The 18,172-nt window shown below is 42.1% G+C and overlaps 1 protein-coding gene across 1 annotated transcript in view; it reads left to right on the top strand.

The window, feature by feature from the left end:
• LOC122447241 (ATP-binding cassette subfamily C member 4-like) overlaps positions 1 to 10,246 on the top strand; it is a 21,325-nt gene extending 11,079 nt beyond the window's left edge. The window contains exon 4 of the mRNA XM_043477778.1: positions 10,217 to 10,246. Within this exon, the coding sequence (XP_043333713.1) occupies positions 10,217 to 10,246 (30 nt within the window). The remainder of the gene's footprint in view (positions 1 to 10,216) is intronic.
• Positions 10,247 to 18,172: the final 7,926 nt, after the last annotated feature.

Here is an 18,172-nt window from a genome sequence, read left to right as displayed (position 1 = left end):
TTTGTGTAATAAAGTTTTATTAAAGTATAAAGGAGATAGAGAAAGCTTCTGACATAAGCATCAGAAGGGGGCAGAAAGAGTACCCCCTTGCTAGTGTTAGCCATGGAGTTATATACTCTCTAATTAGTTACTACAGTGAATCAAAAGAATGTCTGGTGGTTGTAAAGACCTCACTAGAGGTACTCCCATAATTTACACCTTAAGATAACAGGATTAGCCAGAAGGTTTTTTTCCAGAGACTGTCCTCAAGCAGGATACATTATTGTTATATAATCCTAAGGAATGTAGAGGGACAGAAAAGTTTGTCCTTTCTTCCTCCTTGAGAATTCCAAACCCCTCTCTCCTTGGGGACCCCTGGACTTCCTATCAATCTGCCTAGGAATTAACTCTCTCATTCCCCCCTTTCTTTTAGGAGAATTATGTTGCCAAGGGAAAGGGGTGTCATTTTCGTTCCATAACTACTTCCTGCTATTTAGGGGCGTGGTCCCTAAATTTTTGAGACAGCATATTCTACTAACCCTCATATTGAGGGTCTCTGATCCAGGGGCCCCAAGTAATAGTTGGAGGAGGCTGTGGCGCTCATAGGAGCTCGGACAATCATTTGTAACTTAAAAGCCTTCATGTGACTAGAAACAAATCCAATTACACAGTTACAGATGCAGGGAGCAAACAGAAAAGATAGAACAGTCAGAATTATTGTAATTAAGATAGTTTTCCTCAATGGGGAACTAGTTAATGTCTCCAAAAGTGAGGCAATTGAGGCTTCTGGAGTATCCATAGCCCCAATCATCTTGGTCATGTGTTTAGTAAAATGAGTAACTTTAGTGCTCATATCAGGTATATAAGTACAGCATTGGGTATGAATGATGGCACAAGTTCCTCCTTGTGCAGCTGTCAGAATATCTAAGTCTAATCTGTTTTGTAAAACCACCTTTCTAATTTGTGCTTGTTCAGCATTAAGAGCTGAAATAGCTTTCTGAGAATCTTGTAATGTCTGTTGAGTAAAATTAGTCAAAGCGTCCACTCGTAGCATAACATCTGTAGTTCCTAAAGAGGGAACAAACACTGCAGCCAAATAATCATACCAGTGAAATACAGACCTTGCCCACCGAGTTCTAAGGTGGGTTAAATTAGCAGGCTTTTCTGGAAGCTCTGAAAATATAAAGCCCTGAGTAAAGGCTAGACCTAGGGTGCATCTCCCTATCCAACCGGAGGAAGCCAAGCCCATAAGTAAGAGCCACATATCCAATAAGTCCCGTTTGGAGCAAGCCAGCGTGAACGAGATATCCAGTCCCAATCAGTGCCTGGCCAGACGAAAGGAGGAGGTGAATTGGGGTTGGAAAACACGGGAATGATTACATTGCATATTTACTGAAGCAAAAATCCCAAGTGTTTCCAATCACTATAATTAAGTTGTTGACTAACTTTTGGGGATGGTTCTATTTGTTCCCAGCATATAGGACAGTAGATATTAGACGTCCTTTTTCAGGAGTTAACCATATAACCTCATCCCATATTTGATAAATGTCAGGTAAAAAACCATTAGATCTAGAACTATTTGCCTTATGTGTAACAAAATAGTCATTGAACCGAGACAATGTATAATCAAAATTAGAAGTCACATCATGTCCATAGTTAAAGTACCATGTGTTGCACCAGTCCATTTTAGGGTTGTTAGATGTCATCAGATGAAGAAGAGGCATCACATATGATTGTTGTTGAAGGTATTCGCAGGCATGGAGAAAGGGGGGTCTTTTCCTTGAAGTGGAGATATCCACCACAGGAAGCCTTCCACTGATGCAGAGGGGAGCGCTCCACAGACCCAGCAGTTAGACTGATTGTGAAATGCTGTGTAGGAGTGAGCCCAGGATAGGAAGGCATTGTCTTGAGGATAAAACAGCAGACTCGGGATTTTTGGAGTTAGCATAAGTAGGCTCACATAGATTATTAGGCCCATCTGAAAAGTACAAAGTCAGAGCATAGAAAGTAAAGACATAAAATGAAGTCACTTAGTTCTGGTCAGGGTGCCACCTCTTAACTTGAGTGTGATGTACTCACGAATCAATTCCTGGCACTTTGACAGCTGTGGGAGAAGACAGAATAACCTGGTAAGGGCCTTCCCAGAGGGTCTCAAGGGATGGGCCCCCAGACCCCCATGTTTTTATGAGGACCTCGGTTCCTGGCTCAAATAGAGGCTTGCTTGATTCAGAGGCTGGGTCAGGAGTCGTCTTCCAGAGTTCTGTTAATGCCTATTGAAAAGCTGAGAGCTGAGTTACATAATTAGTTAATTCCATAATTAGTTCATTCCAAGGCTTCAGGGTCTATAAGAATATCTGTGCATAAGAAAGACCTTCCATAAATACATTCAAACGGGGACAGTCCTTTTTTGGGGGCAGTTCGAGCCCTCATTAAAGCTATGGGTAGGACTTTCATCCAGTTGTCCTGCGTCTTTTGAGTTAACTTACACAAATGTCTTTTGATAATGTCTTTAGCTTTTTCAACCTTTCCTGAGGATTGGGGTCTCCAGGAACAGTGTAAGTGATATTCTATTCCTAGAGCTTTAGACACCCCCTGAGTTACAGCGGAGAAGGCAATGGCACCCCATTCCGGTACTCTTGCCTGGAAAATCCCATGGACAGATTGTAGTGAGGGGGTTTGTAGTGAGGACAGTCTGTAGTGAGGGGGTTTCCTAAAGTGCTGCTTTTCTGGCTTGACAGTCAGCCAGCTGATTACCTTCAGCTACTTTACTCCCATCCCTGTTGTGTCCTTTGCAATGCATAACAGCTACTTCTTTAGGACAATATATAGCAGTTAAAAGTCTCTTGATCTCTCTAAAATGTTTAATAGGTTCTCCTGTTGCTGTTTTAAACTGTCTTTCTTTCCATATTGCAGCATGAGCATGTAAAGTCAAATAAGCATACTTAGAATCAGTATAGATATTTACCCGCTGCCCTTTGCTTGACTCTAGAGCTCGGGTCAGAGCCACAAGCTCTGCTAACTGAGCACTGGTTCCCTGGGGGAGAGATTTTGCTTCTAAAACCTGTTCAGCAGTCACCACGGCATAACCTGCTTTACGCTTTCCATCCCGAACAAAAGAACTGCCATCTGTAAATATTTCCATGTCAGGATGGGGTATCCATTAGATCTTCCCAAGCTGCATAGTTTAAAGTTAGGAATTGGAAACAATCGTGATCAGGTGTTTCATTTTCCTTCTCAGGAAGAAAAGTGGCAGGATTTAAACTTCCACAAACTTTAATCTTAGTTACTGGTCCTTCTAACAACAATGACTGATATTTAAGAAGCCTACTGTCTGTCATCCAAATATTAACCTTAGAATTTAAGATTCCACTTACAGCATGAGAAGTTAGTACAGTAAGGTATCGTCCATTAATTATTTTTAAAGCTTCAGGTGCTAATAAAGCCGTTGCCCCAATTACTGTTAGGCAGTGGGGCCACCCATGTGAAATTACATCTAATTATCTGCTTAGATAAGCAATAGGTTGCTGGTGAGGCCCATGGGGTTGTGTCAAAACTCCCAAGGCCACACCTTTTCTTTCAGTGACAAACAAATTAAAAAATTCTGACCCTGTGGGCAAGCTCAGAGCGGGAGCTTTTAGGAGAGCAGTCTGAAGAACCTTAAAAGCTTTTTGAGTATCTGGAGACCAAACTAGTTTGTCGGTTTGGGCCTGCTGAGTTTCAGCTATAAGTTTATATAAAGGCCGGGCGAGTTCCCCATAACCTGGAATCCAAATGGACAGTAACCTGTGATTCCAAAAATCCTCTAAATTGTCTTAAAGTCATAGGTAGGGGATGATTTAGTATAGGTTTAATTCTCTCAGGGCCCATGGTCTTAGTCCCTTCTGATGTGATTAGGCCCAGATATCTAACAGATTGTTGACAAAGTTAAGCCTTTTCTCTTGATGCCTTGTAACCGCAGTCTGCCAGAAAGTTTAAGAAATCTTCTGAGGCTCGTGAACAAGCTTCCTCTGTCTCAGCATAGAGCAAAATATCATCTATATATTGTAACACCACTGCTTCGGAGCTATTAAAGTTTTGTAGATCCCGTGACAAACTTTGTCCAAATAAGTGAGGACTGTACTGAAATCCCTGGGGCAAAACTGTCCAGGTTAACTGAGAAGCTGGCTCAAAGGCAAATAGAAATTGACTTTCCTCCTCTAAAGACACTGAATAGAAGCCATCTTTCAAATCAATTACTGAGAAATATTTGGCTTGTTCAGGAATTTCAGACAATAGAGTATAAGGATTAGGCACCACGGGGTGTAAAGGAACCACAGCCTCATTTATTATTTGTAAATCTTGAACTAGCCTCCATTTACCATTTGATTTCTTTATACCCAAAATAGGTGTGTTGCATGGACTGTTACAGGGAATTATTAGTCCCTGCTCCTTTAAATTCTCAAAGATGGGTTTTAACCCTTCCTTAACCTCAGGTTTCAGTGGATACTGCTTTTTATGTGGAAATAAGTGCGGGTCTTTGAGCCTGACAACTACAGGAATAGCATTTTGTGCTCAACCCACAGATTTTTCCATCAACCCATACTCTAGGATTTACATTTTGTTCAGTTAAAGGGAGAGAAAGGGAAGGCTCCATATTCATGAAAACAGAGGCATGGACCTTGCTCAGTATATCCCTCCCCCAAAGGGGTGAGGGAGACCTGGCACAATCAGAAACTCATGTGAAAATAGCACTGAATCCCAGTCACAACTGACAGAAACACTGAAGTAATACCTTTTGGCTCATCCAGACAGTCCCATTATGAAAGGGGATCTGGAAGAAAGTGGGCCAGGGGCTTCACTAAGCATGGAATAAGTTGCCCCAGTATCTAAAAGGAAATCGATGGATTGGCCCCACAGTTATTAATACCCGAGGTTCCTCAGGTGTAATTAGGACGGGAGCTTGTGTGGGGACCCCCGGGTACCTTCAGTCCTGATTGTCTTGAAAGTCCAACCCCTGAAACCTACACCTCTGGGGGCAGTCTCTCTTCCAGTGTGGTTGTTTGCAGACCGGACATGGAGCCGAGCCTGGGGCGGCTTGGATGCCTGAGGGCAATCCTGCTTGAGGTGCCCCGCCTTTCCACAGTAATAGCGAGCCCATCCCTTTTCACCTGTGTCCCTCTGGGCATTTTTCTCAGGCTGTTTAAGAACAGTTTTCATAGTCATTGCGAGGGCTTCCTCCTATTCCTTTGTCCTTTTCTGCCTGCCTTTCTTTTCCTTGTATTCCCTACCATAATAGACTGTCTGAGCCAGTTGTAACAGAGTATCTAAAGACCGATTTGGTCCATATACCCATTTCAGTAGCTTACAGTGGATATCTGGAGCCGACTGAGTGAGAAATCTATCCTTTAAGATCACTTTTCCCTCTTCACTTTCGGGATCAATCTCAGTGAATCTGCCAAGGGCTTCTCTCAGTCTATCTAGGAATTTACCAAGAGCTTCCTTCTCCTCCTGTTCTATGTCTGCCAGTTTGCCACAGTTTAAAGGCTTAGCACATGCCTGCCTGAGTCCTTTAAGAATACATCTGACAAAATGACTCTGATCCCATCTTCCTTTAGCTGTGTTGTAGTCCCAGTCTGGTTCTGTAGTTGGGACCACCTGATTCCCAGTGGGGAGGGTGGTTATCTTATCCTCCCTCTTCCCTACTGATTCAATACTAAACCATTCATCTCCAAAAACAACTGCTTTTCCCAAAACTCGAGTCTTTGAGTCGGGAGTCAGCGTTTGTCCCAAGATATACATCACATCCTTCCAAGTCAGGTCATAAAGCAGAGTAACACCTTTAAAAGCTCTAATATATATTTTCTGGGTCCTCTAAATAGTCTCCCAGTTCCTCCTTGATATTTTCTATTTCTTGATAAGAAAAAGGCTTATTAACTCTCATAGACTGATTATTTCTCCTGGTGAGTGCTTCATAAAGAGGCAACAGCTTGTGTGGCTGTTCCTCGTCTCTCTGGCTGCTCTGTGCATATGATCCCAGGGATAGATTGGAGAAACCTGCTTTTCTTTATCTCTTTGTCTCCTGCCCTCCATCTCATCTAGCAAAGTAGGAGGACAGGAGGGAGCTGAAGGTGTCACACCCAAATCTATACCCTTAGGACACAAGTCTGGCATATTTCACAGAGAGAAAAAGGGCAACACATATACTACTTCTACCCATTTCCCTTGTTTTCTACAGAACCAGTCTAATTGTAAAACAGTATTATACTTAAGAGATCCTCCAACCGGCCACCGTTCGTCACCCTCCAATGGATACTGTGGTCATGCAGTATCACATAGGAAGACCAGGTGTGTCTTCTTTAAGCCCTGGGGATACAATCTATCCCAGTTTTTCAGGATACAGTTCAAAGGAGTGAGGGTGGAATTGTTAACTCCCATCTGTAAGAGAGAAAAAACAGTGACCAGCACCCTCTTTCTACCGGAGGCATCCCTCCCTGCTCTAGATGGGGGTGTAGACAGACTTTACACCAAAGCTTTTCTTTCCTGGTCGGACTTAGTCTGTCCCTTACCGACACAGGCGACATACTTGTCCCTCCCGGTTCTACTACCAAGATGGGGTGGAGATGCACCAGGGGTAGACCTGATGGCATTACTGGCTGACATCCAGCTCCTCACCATTAAAAAGTATATTCCTGACCACAATAAGACCAATACGAACATAAAACTGAGGTGTTCCTTCCAAGCGTCATCCCACCAGTATAAGAATCTCCTCTGGTCCACTAGGAGCCAGCGTTACCAAAGGAAAAAACCCCATTGCAGTTCCAATCTGAGTAACCTTTAACCTCAGAGATGCTCTTGGAGCTAGAGCTCCATCTAGCTTCCAAACTTTCCACACCTAGCGAGGCTAGGTGCTTCCTGACTACCAATCCAAGTTTAGGACCTAAGTCATAGTATGCAATAACAGCATAGATCACAAGTCCCTTGAAAGTCTATGACTCGACAGATTAGGTTAGTACTTCTAATTCCCAAGGAGTTATGAAATGGTCAAAGAGACCGAAAAGTTTGACTGAGAAAGGAGAGTTCAGTCCACACGCTTTGCCTATTTCTGGTCTGTCCCTGAAGGAGACATTGGGTGCCTCTTGGCATTGGCAGGTCGGTGTAAACCCCCAACAGGTTTCTGCCATAAGCCGTATGAGGTCACTGTGGAACTGCAGAGCAGGGCTCCTCACTTGCTTCGAGCAGGGCATTTCATTCATTCATGCAAGCACACCATAGAGTTAGTAAAGTACAGCAGAAAACGTATTCACTAGGAGAATAAAGAACTAGAGCTGCAAGCATCCTTACCTTGTCCTGAAGAATCCTGAATGAGCACCCAAGATGAAAGGTTGTTGCTGAACCACAGAAAAGATGCCAGGATTCTTGGCCTCCGGAGGAGAAGAATTCAATCCAGGGCCAGAGACACGAGGCTTGATTGCTCAGAGCTTTGTGTAATAAAGTTTTATTAAAGTATAAAGGAGATAGAGAAAGCTTCTGACATAAGCATCCGAAGGGGGCAGAGAGAGTACCCCCTTGCTAGTGTTAGCCATGGAGTTATATACTCTCTACTTTTTTTTTTTTTTGGAGGGAATGTTTCTTTTTTTTTTTTTTTTTTATTTTTTTTTTTTTTTATTTAGTTTGGAGGCTAATTACTTCACAACATTGCAGTGGGTTTTGTCATACATTGACATGAATCAGCCATGGAGTTACAGGTATTCCCATCCCGATCCCCCTCCCCCCTCCCTCTCCACCCAACTTCTCTGGGTCTTCCCAGTGCACCAGGCCAAGCACTTGTCTCATGGCATACCCACCTGGGCTGGTGATCTGTTCACATAGATAATATACATGCTGTTCTTCGAAATATCCCACCCTCGCCTTCTCCTGCCAGAGTTCCAAAACTCTGTTCTGTACTCTGTGTCTCTTTTCTTTTGCATATAGGGTTATCGTTACCATCTTTCTAAATTCCATTGTATATGTGTTAGTATGCTGTAATGTTCTTATCTTTCTGGCTTACTTCACTCTGTATAATGGGCTCCAGTTTCATCCATCTCATTAGGACTGATTCAAATGAATTCTTTTTAATGGCTGAGTAATATTCCATGGTGTATATGTACCACAGCTTCCTTATCCATTCGTCTGCTGATGGGCATCTAGGTTGCTTCCATGTCCTGGCTATTATAAACAGTGCTGTGATGAACATTGGAGTGCACGTATCTCTTTAAGATCTGGTTTCCTCAGTGTGTATGCCCAGAAGTGGGATTGCTAGGTCATATGGCAATTCTATTTCCAGCTTTTTAAGAAATCTCCATACTGTTCTCCATAGCGGCTGTACTAGTTTGCATTCCCACCAACAGTGTAAGAGGATTCCCTTTTCTCCACACCCTCTCCAGCATTTATTGTTTGTAGACTTTTGGATAGCAGCCATCCTGACTGGCGTGTAATGGTACCTCACTGTGGTTTTGATTTGCATTTCTCTGATGATGAGTGATGTTGAGCATCTTTTCATGTGTTTATTAGCCATCTGTATGTCTTCTTTGGAGAAATGTCTGTTTAGTTCTTTGGCCCATTTTTTGATTGGGTCATTTATTTTTCTGGAATTGAGCTGCAGGAGTTGCTTGTATATGCTTCCATTACAATGGAAATAGCTTCAGATTTCAGCCAGCGGGGCTCAAGCATTCTTGGAGGTTTATTTTTCTCCTTAACTTAAGTGACATTTAAATATATGACATTTTGTAGGCAGAGCTGTTTGGGGGTAGCAGGTTATGCTAGCAGCAAGAGAGTAAGAAAGTGCACTAACTGTGAAAGTAGGTGTCTTAGTGCTTTTCTGTTTCATGTGTGAAGTTCATTCTCTCTGACAATAACTTTGTTTACAGCACCCACAAATGCCTTGTTCAGTTCAGTTCAGTTGCTCAGTCGTGTCCGACTCTTGGCGACCCCATGAATTGCAGCACGCCAGGCCTCCCTGTCCATCACCAACTCCCAGAGATTACTCAAACTCATGTCCATCAAGTCGGTGATGCCATCCAACCATCTCATCCTCTGTTGTCCCCTTCTCCTCCTGCCCACAATCCCTCCCAGCATCAGGGTCTTTTCAATGAGTCAGCTCTTCGCATGAGGTCGCCAAAGTACTGGAGTTTCAGCTTCAGCATCAGTCCTTCCAATGAACACCCAGAACTGATCTCCTTTAGGATGGACTGGTTGGATCTCCTTGTAGTCAGGTTTTATAAAAGAGATCTGAATCATGTTTCTAAGCAACCCAGTTTGTAACACAAGTCAGCCTCTGATAGACGATACATTTTCTGGTTTAAAGCCTCAAACGAAACTTTTCACATTCTTCTTTGAGGAAAAAGAGTTACACTTGAAGTAGTTTTTTGTCCAAACACATTCAGAGATAAGGCTTCACACGCTCTGACATTATTTTGTTATGTGTATCTGTTAAGGAACTGAGATACAATACAGCTACTGAAAATGGATGATTGTGGATGTTGACAGCACTTCACTTTCTCTGTGTTCTGATTACCCCGAGAAAACCTGTATCTCTTCCAGTTCAATTAGAAATTGGTAGAATTCAAGAACTCCAAGGCCTGGCAGAGAACTATCCTATTATTGGGTATCATCTTCCGTTTTAGAGAAGTCACTTGGTTGATTCTTTGCTAAAGCTTTTGATGCCCTTTCATTCTTGGGACCCACTATCCACAGATCACATTTCTATAGGCTCTATAACTGTTATGCCACATAAACTAAACACCAGGATATTTCATACATATATGCCAGTGTTTCAGTGTCTGTCAGTCAGAGTTTTTAAAATATAAAGATTACAACCTGATATTAACATCCAAATCTGTTGTGCTCCTTTTATGGGCGAAAATGACAAACCCTGTTCAGATGCTAGATTTCTTATCCTCTTTGTTACCCTGTTTTTAATTTATTTCAGGGAATAAATGATTTTGCTTATCAATTTCCTGTAGTGATAAAGCATATCTGTGAATCAGAATGATCAGAAATCTAGGAGATCTACAGGTTGATTGGAATTAAACCCAGCCCCACTGAGGGTTTTAGTGGGGCTATTTCATCCATAGAATAAATACTGCCCTGGTTTTTTAAAACTATGCCTCCACTAGTGATATGATTGCTTCACAAGAAGAAGGAAACCTAGAAATGTGTTGCCTTAGGAGGAGGACTTTAAGACTTTTAAACATGTTGTTGTTGTCTTTTTCTCCCTCAGGTGTACTTCAAAAGGTATTACTCACAGTGACCTTGTGGTTATGAATGTTTCCAGTGGACAGCCCTCAGCCTTCACAATTTTTGAGTCAACACTGATTCTACCATGAGTTCATGTCTATTCCAAAGGCTTTCTTTCCAATAGGTTTTGCACTGCATTAACTATATTCTACTTTTTTTTACACTAGCAACAAATATTTACACATTACAAGATGTTAGTTCTCCAACTTCACTCAAGATTTCATGCTCTTGAAAAAGGATTTATTATACTTATTTATATGTTATACTGTTTTCTTTCTTATGCAAATGAAAGGCACAGGCCACCAATAAAAGCCATCTCCCAGATTTTGTGTCTTGAGAGACTCCAGAACCAAACTCATTTTCTAAGATTTGAGACAAAGTTTTCCCAGATGTTTTTTTACTGTTCCCAGAATTACATATTACTTTCTGATTATATCAGGGATTTTGTTTACTTGAAGACTGTTTGAAGCTGCTGTTTTGTGTCACCACTTCCTTTAACATGACTGGGATCCATTTTTCTACTAAAAGACCTCTGGTTAAAATACTACAGAGAAAACTGATAGGAAAAACATACAATATACTATAGTTTGAGTGACATCATAGGAGAGAGAGGTGTTCCCTTAAAAAAAAAAATAGATATATGGTTAAAATACAGAAGGACAATATTATATGTTCTAGGAGAGAAGGAAGAGAAAATATGCATTCTCAAAATAGGAGCCCTTCTAGGGTTTTGCTAATGAAGGACAGACATGTGCTAGACTGTCTTCTAGATAGAGGATTTTATTTTTTTACATTAAAAATTGTGGTAAGGTATATATAACATAAAATTTGCCATATGACCATTTTTAATCACACAATCCAGTGGCATTAATCACATTCACAGTATTGTGCAGCCATCATTGTCTGGGTAACTTTTGGTAATTATGTGTTTCCTCCTCAGTGTGTTATTTCTGCAGAGTCATTTTGATAAGTTTCATTTTTCTAGGAGTGGCTCTGTTTCCTGTGTGTTTTTGAGCTTGATTGGCATAAATTTATTCACAATATCTTATATGTTTAATCTTTGCAGCATCTCTAACTGTGTTATTTTGGCTTTTAATTTTCTTTGAGCCTTCTTTTTTTATAAGTAATCTTGCATAAATTTTTCCTGTTTTCAGAGAATCAACTTTTTGTTTGATTGATGCTCTTTTTTCCCTAGTTCATTGTAGCATTCTTTCTTTCCTTCAACTTTTCCTTTACTTTGAGTTTTTTTTTTTCCTATAAATTCTTAAATTGGAAACAGATTAATAATGTCATCATTTTTGTAATATAAGTATATAAAGCCAACTTTTTCATCCCACTAACATCCACTTTAGCTGTAACCTGCAAGTTTTGGTACTAACCACCAATCAATAGTCATAGTATTTTCTAATTCCTAGTTTAATTCATTAACTATATATTTTACCCATGAGTTATTCATAAGTATAATGTTCTCTAAATTTCAAATGCTAATGGATTTTTTCTATCAGATTGACCCATGTGGAACTGCTCACATTCAGCCTTTTTATAAGCCATACCATGGGACTTTCATGTGGTTCAACCTGATAGTTTTCTTTTGTTATTAACAACATAATGTCATTTTTGTCAGACAACATGAGATTGTGGATTTTAAATCAAAGGTAACCACATTCACACAAAAAGTCCTTGTTAACCCCGTTTTGTAAAAAAGTCCTTGTTAACCCCGTTTTGTAAAAAAAGTCCTTGTTAACTCCGTTTTGTAAAAAAGTCCTTGTTAACCCCGTTTTGTAAAAAAAGTCCTTGTTAACTCCGTTTTGTAAAAAAGTCCTTGTTAACCCCGTTTTGTATTTTGTTTGGGGGGTTTAAAATGTTATAAGTATTTGTGTGATCAGTGATTTTCAAATAAAAGCCCTCCCCGAGTACTGGAGTATTTTCTGACACGTGTTGCAGGCTGGTTCTCTGGGATGCAGACTGGGATGGAGTTTAGTGCTGGGATGTGTATCAGGAGGTGCCCTTGGGAACAACAGTTGTGGTATCAGGAGGGAAGAAACAGGATAGAGCAGAGGGAAAGATCAAGCTGCATCACTGGCCAGACAACCTTAACTGACCCCATGGAGAGGTGGAGTAAAGATGGCCCTTCAGGGTTATCCTGACATGTCCAGTGGCCAGGATGGGACCTCCACCTGGATGGGACATTGCATAGAAGCTGCCCCCAGAAGACCTGGTGGCTGAACACTGCCCACTGACAGCTCTTCCAGCACCTGGAGAACAAGTTCTTGAAGAGAGGTCTGGGCAGCCCATCTCCATGTTATGCAACAGCATGTGTCACAGTTCCAGACATGGGTGATTAGGATGTGCTGTGGGGGAAACTCTTGGTGACCGACATGTAAGTCAAAATGATGATTTAGTGATTCTTTTCAGTGCCCTTTGGTCTAAAAAAAGTAGAGAAGAAGGTCCATGTAGAGAAGATAGCCTCATCTCTAGGGTCAGCCCAGTGGTCACCTCAAGATTAACCTTTATCCCAGAACTTGGATTTCTGTAATACCCTGACCACCTCTCATTTGTTAAACTGAACCATATTTGGGTAGTGTCATCTTGTCACCATCTTGAGATACTTCATTTTTAAAGAAGGGTCCCTGTTCTTTCCGTTTTGCACTGGGTCCTATAAATTACATAACCTGCCTTAACTATGAATATTCATAAGCATTCTGTTTACTTATGAAACTAAGTGAGAAAAAGACTTTAAACTGTGCCCTATTCACTTTTTAATTCCATCTCCCAGCACAGTATGTGTCACATAGCAGGTGCTCCATAAATGTTTGCTAAATGCATGAATGAATGAATGGTAATTGAGAACAAACCTTCCTTCTCAACTTCATAATTGTGAAATTTTAAGAGGTAGCCTGGGATAACAGAAAGCCCTGGTTTTGGAGTCAGTCACAGATCTGCATGACAGTTCTTTCTCTGCTCCTCGCTAGCAGTGTGTGTGCCCGAAGAATGTACTGTCCAGATGGGACACTTGAGAGTGAAAGGAAAGCAGTAACCAACCAAGGTGCCAGGAAAATAAACTGGCACCATCCTTGACAAAATGGACTCTGGTCACCCCATAGCCATGTAGCCATAGTTACATGCTTGGGTAAGTGTCTCAACCTCTGAATCTTAGCTTCATCTGGAAAATGAATATAGTTTCTGCCCTTGAACAATTCTTTGGTTGGGACGATGGATGGACCAAGAGCATCCAAAGACACAAGGTGGAATCATTGACCTTGGTGATTCCTAATCACCAGGAGAGAAGAGCAAGATGGATGAAGCAAGGTGGATGAAGGAGGTGTGTAGACTACAGAAGATGTATTTGAGGAGGTCCTCATTTAATGGCCTAAACCAAACTGTTCCTCCTTCACATATAAAAATGAAACATGCACACGAGGAGCACATGCTCTGGAGTCAGGCTTTCAGGGACAATTACTGGTTCCTCTGGGCATTGACTGGGATGGGTTATGATTCTGCTACCTGCTAGTTGTGGGCTCTTAAGATTAGGAAGCCCGCTGTGTCTCAGTTTCTTTGATAGTTGAAGTGAGGTTAGTACAATTCTCAGAGGGTTGTTGCAAAGGGAACTGTGACAGTGACACTCACAGCATGGCCTGTGGGCTAGAGCCAGTCTATGACCCGTTTGTAACTATGTTAGGAATAACTACAGGAAATTCAAGAAAACTGGACACATGCAGCCATCTGTTATTGCTGTGACATCTACACTCAGGAGGGGTGGGATTCTGAACAGCCCAGAGACCAGTGTGACTGTTGCACTTGCAGAGGGAAGGGGCACATGATTGAGTTGAGCACTAGCCGTGCACAGTGGATCATTGATTAGGTTGCAATGGGCTGAAAATGTAAAATTACATAAAACTGATTCTTAACCCCAGACAGGTGCGAAACACTGCTTTTGAACTATGCTGAATTTGTGATCAGCGCCCCATCAGTACTACTCTCTCCAGCACTGCCTTTTTTATTAATTGTTCCCATCATATTTATGTTTAAAATTAGACCACACAGGTTTTCAAAAGGCCCTATTATACATTATCAATATTTTTTATAGCATTAAAAAGTTGGAAATAGTTAAATTTCTGTTCAAGTTTGGAGAGCTCTTTTTTTTTTTTCAAGTCTAAAAACAATACTATGCTTATATTTATACTGATGCTATTCTTGAATCAGCAGCATGGTCCTAATGAAGAAGTTACCAGGAAACACAACAGACCACTTTAAAGCCTTCAGAGTTTTTTAAACGCAAGGTTTTATGTGTAACCTGTTAATTTTCCTTTAAAAACAAAAAGAATATGGATTAACTGAGCTTTTGTTTTTTAAACCTAGTGTAGTAAGTGAGAGAGTCATTTCCTAGGCAAGTTGATAAGAAGTCTAGGGGTCCCCAAGGAGAGAGAGGTCTGGGATATTCAAGGAGGAAGAAAGGACAAATTTTTTTACTTTTTTTCCTCTACATTCCTTAGAATTATATAACAATAATGTATCCTGCCTGAGGACAGTCTTTGGATCAAACCCTCTGGCTAATTCTGTTATCTTAAAATGTAAATTATGGGAGTAGGTCTGGTCTTTACAAGAATGTATCCTGCCTGAGGACAGTCTTTGGATTAAACCTTCTGGCCAACTCTGTTACCTTAAAATGTAAATTATGGGAGTGGGTCTGGTGAGGTCTTTGCAACCTCCAGACATTCTTTGGATTCATTGGAGAGTATATAACTCCATTGCTAACACTAGCAAAGGGGTACTCTTTTGCCCCCTTCTGATGCCTATGTCAGAAGCTTTCTCTATCTCCTTTATACTTTAATAAAACTTTATTACACAAAAGCTCTGAGCGATCCAGCCTCGTCTCTGGCCCCGGATTGAATTCATCTCCTCCAGAGGCCAAGAATCCCGCGTCTCATCGTTCAGCAACAACCTTTCATAAGGAAAAAAAATTTTTTCCCCCAAAACTAAAACAGCAATGTATGCTGAAAAACTGGGAGAAATACATAGTTTTTTGAATTTAGAACTAAAAAACAACATTACAAGAAGGAATACATGCTTGAGTTCAATGAGACCTCCATCTGTACTCCAGGCCCAAATGACTTGCCTTAGGAGTCAAAATTGGGATTGTGTGATTTTTTTTAAGAAGAACAAAAATTAAGACTTAGGTACACTGAATATGTTTTACAGGAAGTTTACTTTGGATGGTTCTGACTAAATTCACTCTTCACTCAGCAAACATGCTCACAATTATCCATTCCAATTGGTGGAAGCTTTGGGTATTCCAAAACAGTGTTTACTTCAAAAGCTAATCACATTTAATTATGGAGGATATTATGTAAAAAATACTTTTAAAATTAAAATTTTCAGACTACTTAAACAAAAAATGAGTCTCTGAGATGGAGTTCATATTACATTAGAAATATTGTAAGTAAGTAATGATAAACAGAGGATTGAAGGTTTTTAAACCCTACATTTTACAACTATAAAATTTTTAAAAATCCATGAGTTTACACTGATTCTGATAAGACATAAAATAGACAGGAGGGAGGGTAAGTTCTTTTTTGCAATAGAATACCAACTTACAAATGCAGACAGGCTGACAGAAAAGTATCATACAGCAGTCATAAATAATTCAGACAAAATTCATCATTGACTGAATATACAGTGAATGTTCACGGGGTTGGGGGAGGCATGGCATTTTCATAGACTCAAAGTATCTTCCTTGATAAATTCTTTAGGGAAGAGTTGTGTTAAAGTGGAAAAATCTGGCAAACAGCAGGCTAAGCAAGTGACCAGAGTAAACATTACTAATAATGCACCTACTGACACCCTTGGCATTTTTTCTTCTTTAAAAATTTATTTTACTTAAGCATAGCTGATTTACAATGTTGTGTTAATTTCTGCTATTCGGGAGTGATTCAGTTATACATATACATACTTTCTTTTTCATATAAGTTAAATAAGCGGGATGACAATGTACAGTCTTTTTGTTCTTCTTTCCCAATTTTGACCCAGGCAGTGGTTCCATGTCTGGTTCCATCTGTTGCTTCTTAACCTGCATGTAGGTTTCTCAGGGGACAGGTAAGGTGCTCTGGTACTCACATCTCTTTAAGAACTGTCCACAGTTTGTTGTGATCCACAGTCAAAGGCATTAGTGTGGTCAATAAAGCAGAAGTAGACGTTTTTCTGAGCAGAGACCATATGGCCCACAAAGCCTGGAAATATTTTGACTTCCTGACTGTTTACAGGGAAAGTCTGCCTACCCTGCCCTAGGGCTCTTCTGTTCTAAGGATGGACCAGCATCCTTGGCCTGGCCTGGGAGGCTGTTAGGAACATGGAATTTGTTTCTACCCCAGACCCACTGACTCAGAATCTCCGGATCCCAGGGGAGGCCTGCTCACAGTACAGTCAAAGAAGCGCTGGTTTAGAGGCCCTGCTCAGTCCTCCTGTGGTTGCACCCTCCCCAGGGGCACACAGAGAGGACCAGGGGGTGTGGCCACCTGGGGCCCCGCCCCCTCCAGGCCGTGCTCTGAGCACCTGGACTCTAGAATCCCTGCTCCCAGAGCCAGTGCCGGCCTCCCTCCTGGGGCCCATGTCCCAGCCCAACAGGAGGTCAAGATTCAGCTGTTTATGGGTGGGAAGAGGGCGGCCTGAGCTTGAACTTGAAGGCTGGGCGTGCTCTTGCTTGAGCAGCAAATTCCTCAGGGCACAAAGAGGGTTAGAGCCAGAGGTGGGAAGAGCGGGGGAGGTCTGGGGGCGGACTGCCTCTGCTGTCCTGCCTTCTGGCTCCAAACTCCAAGGTCCAGGAATCCCAGCCTGCCAGGTGGTTACAAAGGTGTATTTGACAGTGTGTTAGCTTGATTTATAACTTTAAAATATTTAAACATATAGGATGGGCTTCATTCTATACTCGGGGCTCACTGATGTGAGTGACAGGTCTGTTAAATGCTTCTCAAAGTGTGTCCAGAGACCCCCTGCATCCCAATCCACTAGGCTGCTTGATAACAATTCAAATTCACAGGGTCCACTTGTGTGACCCCCTGAATCATAATATTATTCTGACCCCTCCCCTGGTGACTCTGATCCACAGCAGAGCTACAGGAGCACTTGCAATGGGGTAGGGGGCATGGAGAGGAGCTGACCCAAGTGGCGGGAGGCATCAGGAGAGGGAGGTCCCAGGTCAGAGGAAGGTGCCAACCATGAGCTTACACCGTTCCTGCTTCTCTCCTGATTCTCCTCACAACCTGGCTTGACCCCACCCCCGGGAGCTGCTGCAGGGAAAACCTGTCAGAATGGGGCAAGGGTGTCCTCCTGCCGACCGTGGGGCTCTCGGGGGCTGCTCTGCAGAAGGAAGAACCTGAGTCTGGGGCAATAGGAGCAAAGGGGCTGCAGGCGCCTGGAGGGACCACATGGACCCACCCGGGGAGGGGGGGGGGGTCAGGCTGAAGCTGCTGAGCAGGTCTTTGGGCAGGGAAACCTCCTGGTCCTGCCAGGACACGGGAGGAGCTGGGACAGAGGCTGCATCTGTCAGTTAGGAGTTGAATGACGTTGATCAGGATCCTTAAGCTCTGGGGATTTTTTCCCTTGTCTGTAAGATGGTGATCCTAACACCTTCTGAGCTTGTGTTAAAACGAAACGTGATAAAGACACATCCTGCCACACAGAACAGAATAAGGGGCGGCTGCTGTTTATTGGGACGCTCATTACCTTACGTCTCTGCACTTCCGGGTGCTCGATATCATAGGCACTTGTCACTGGCTGTGCTTAGTCATGCGCGACTCTGCGACCTTGTGGTTGTAGTCTGCCAGGCTTCTCTGTTCATGTGATTTTCCAGTCAAGAATACTGGAGTGGGTTGCCATTTCCTCCTCCAGGGAGTCTTCCGGACCAAGGGATTCAACTCACGTCTCCTGTGTCTCCTGCATTGGC

The sequence above is a fragment of the Cervus canadensis genome, chromosome 9, assembly GCF_019320065.1.
Source record: "Cervus canadensis isolate Bull #8, Minnesota chromosome 9, ASM1932006v1, whole genome shotgun sequence".
Taxonomy (NCBI): domain Eukaryota; kingdom Metazoa; phylum Chordata; class Mammalia; order Artiodactyla; family Cervidae; genus Cervus; species Cervus canadensis.
This window is presented reverse-complemented; position numbering and strand designations above follow the sequence as displayed.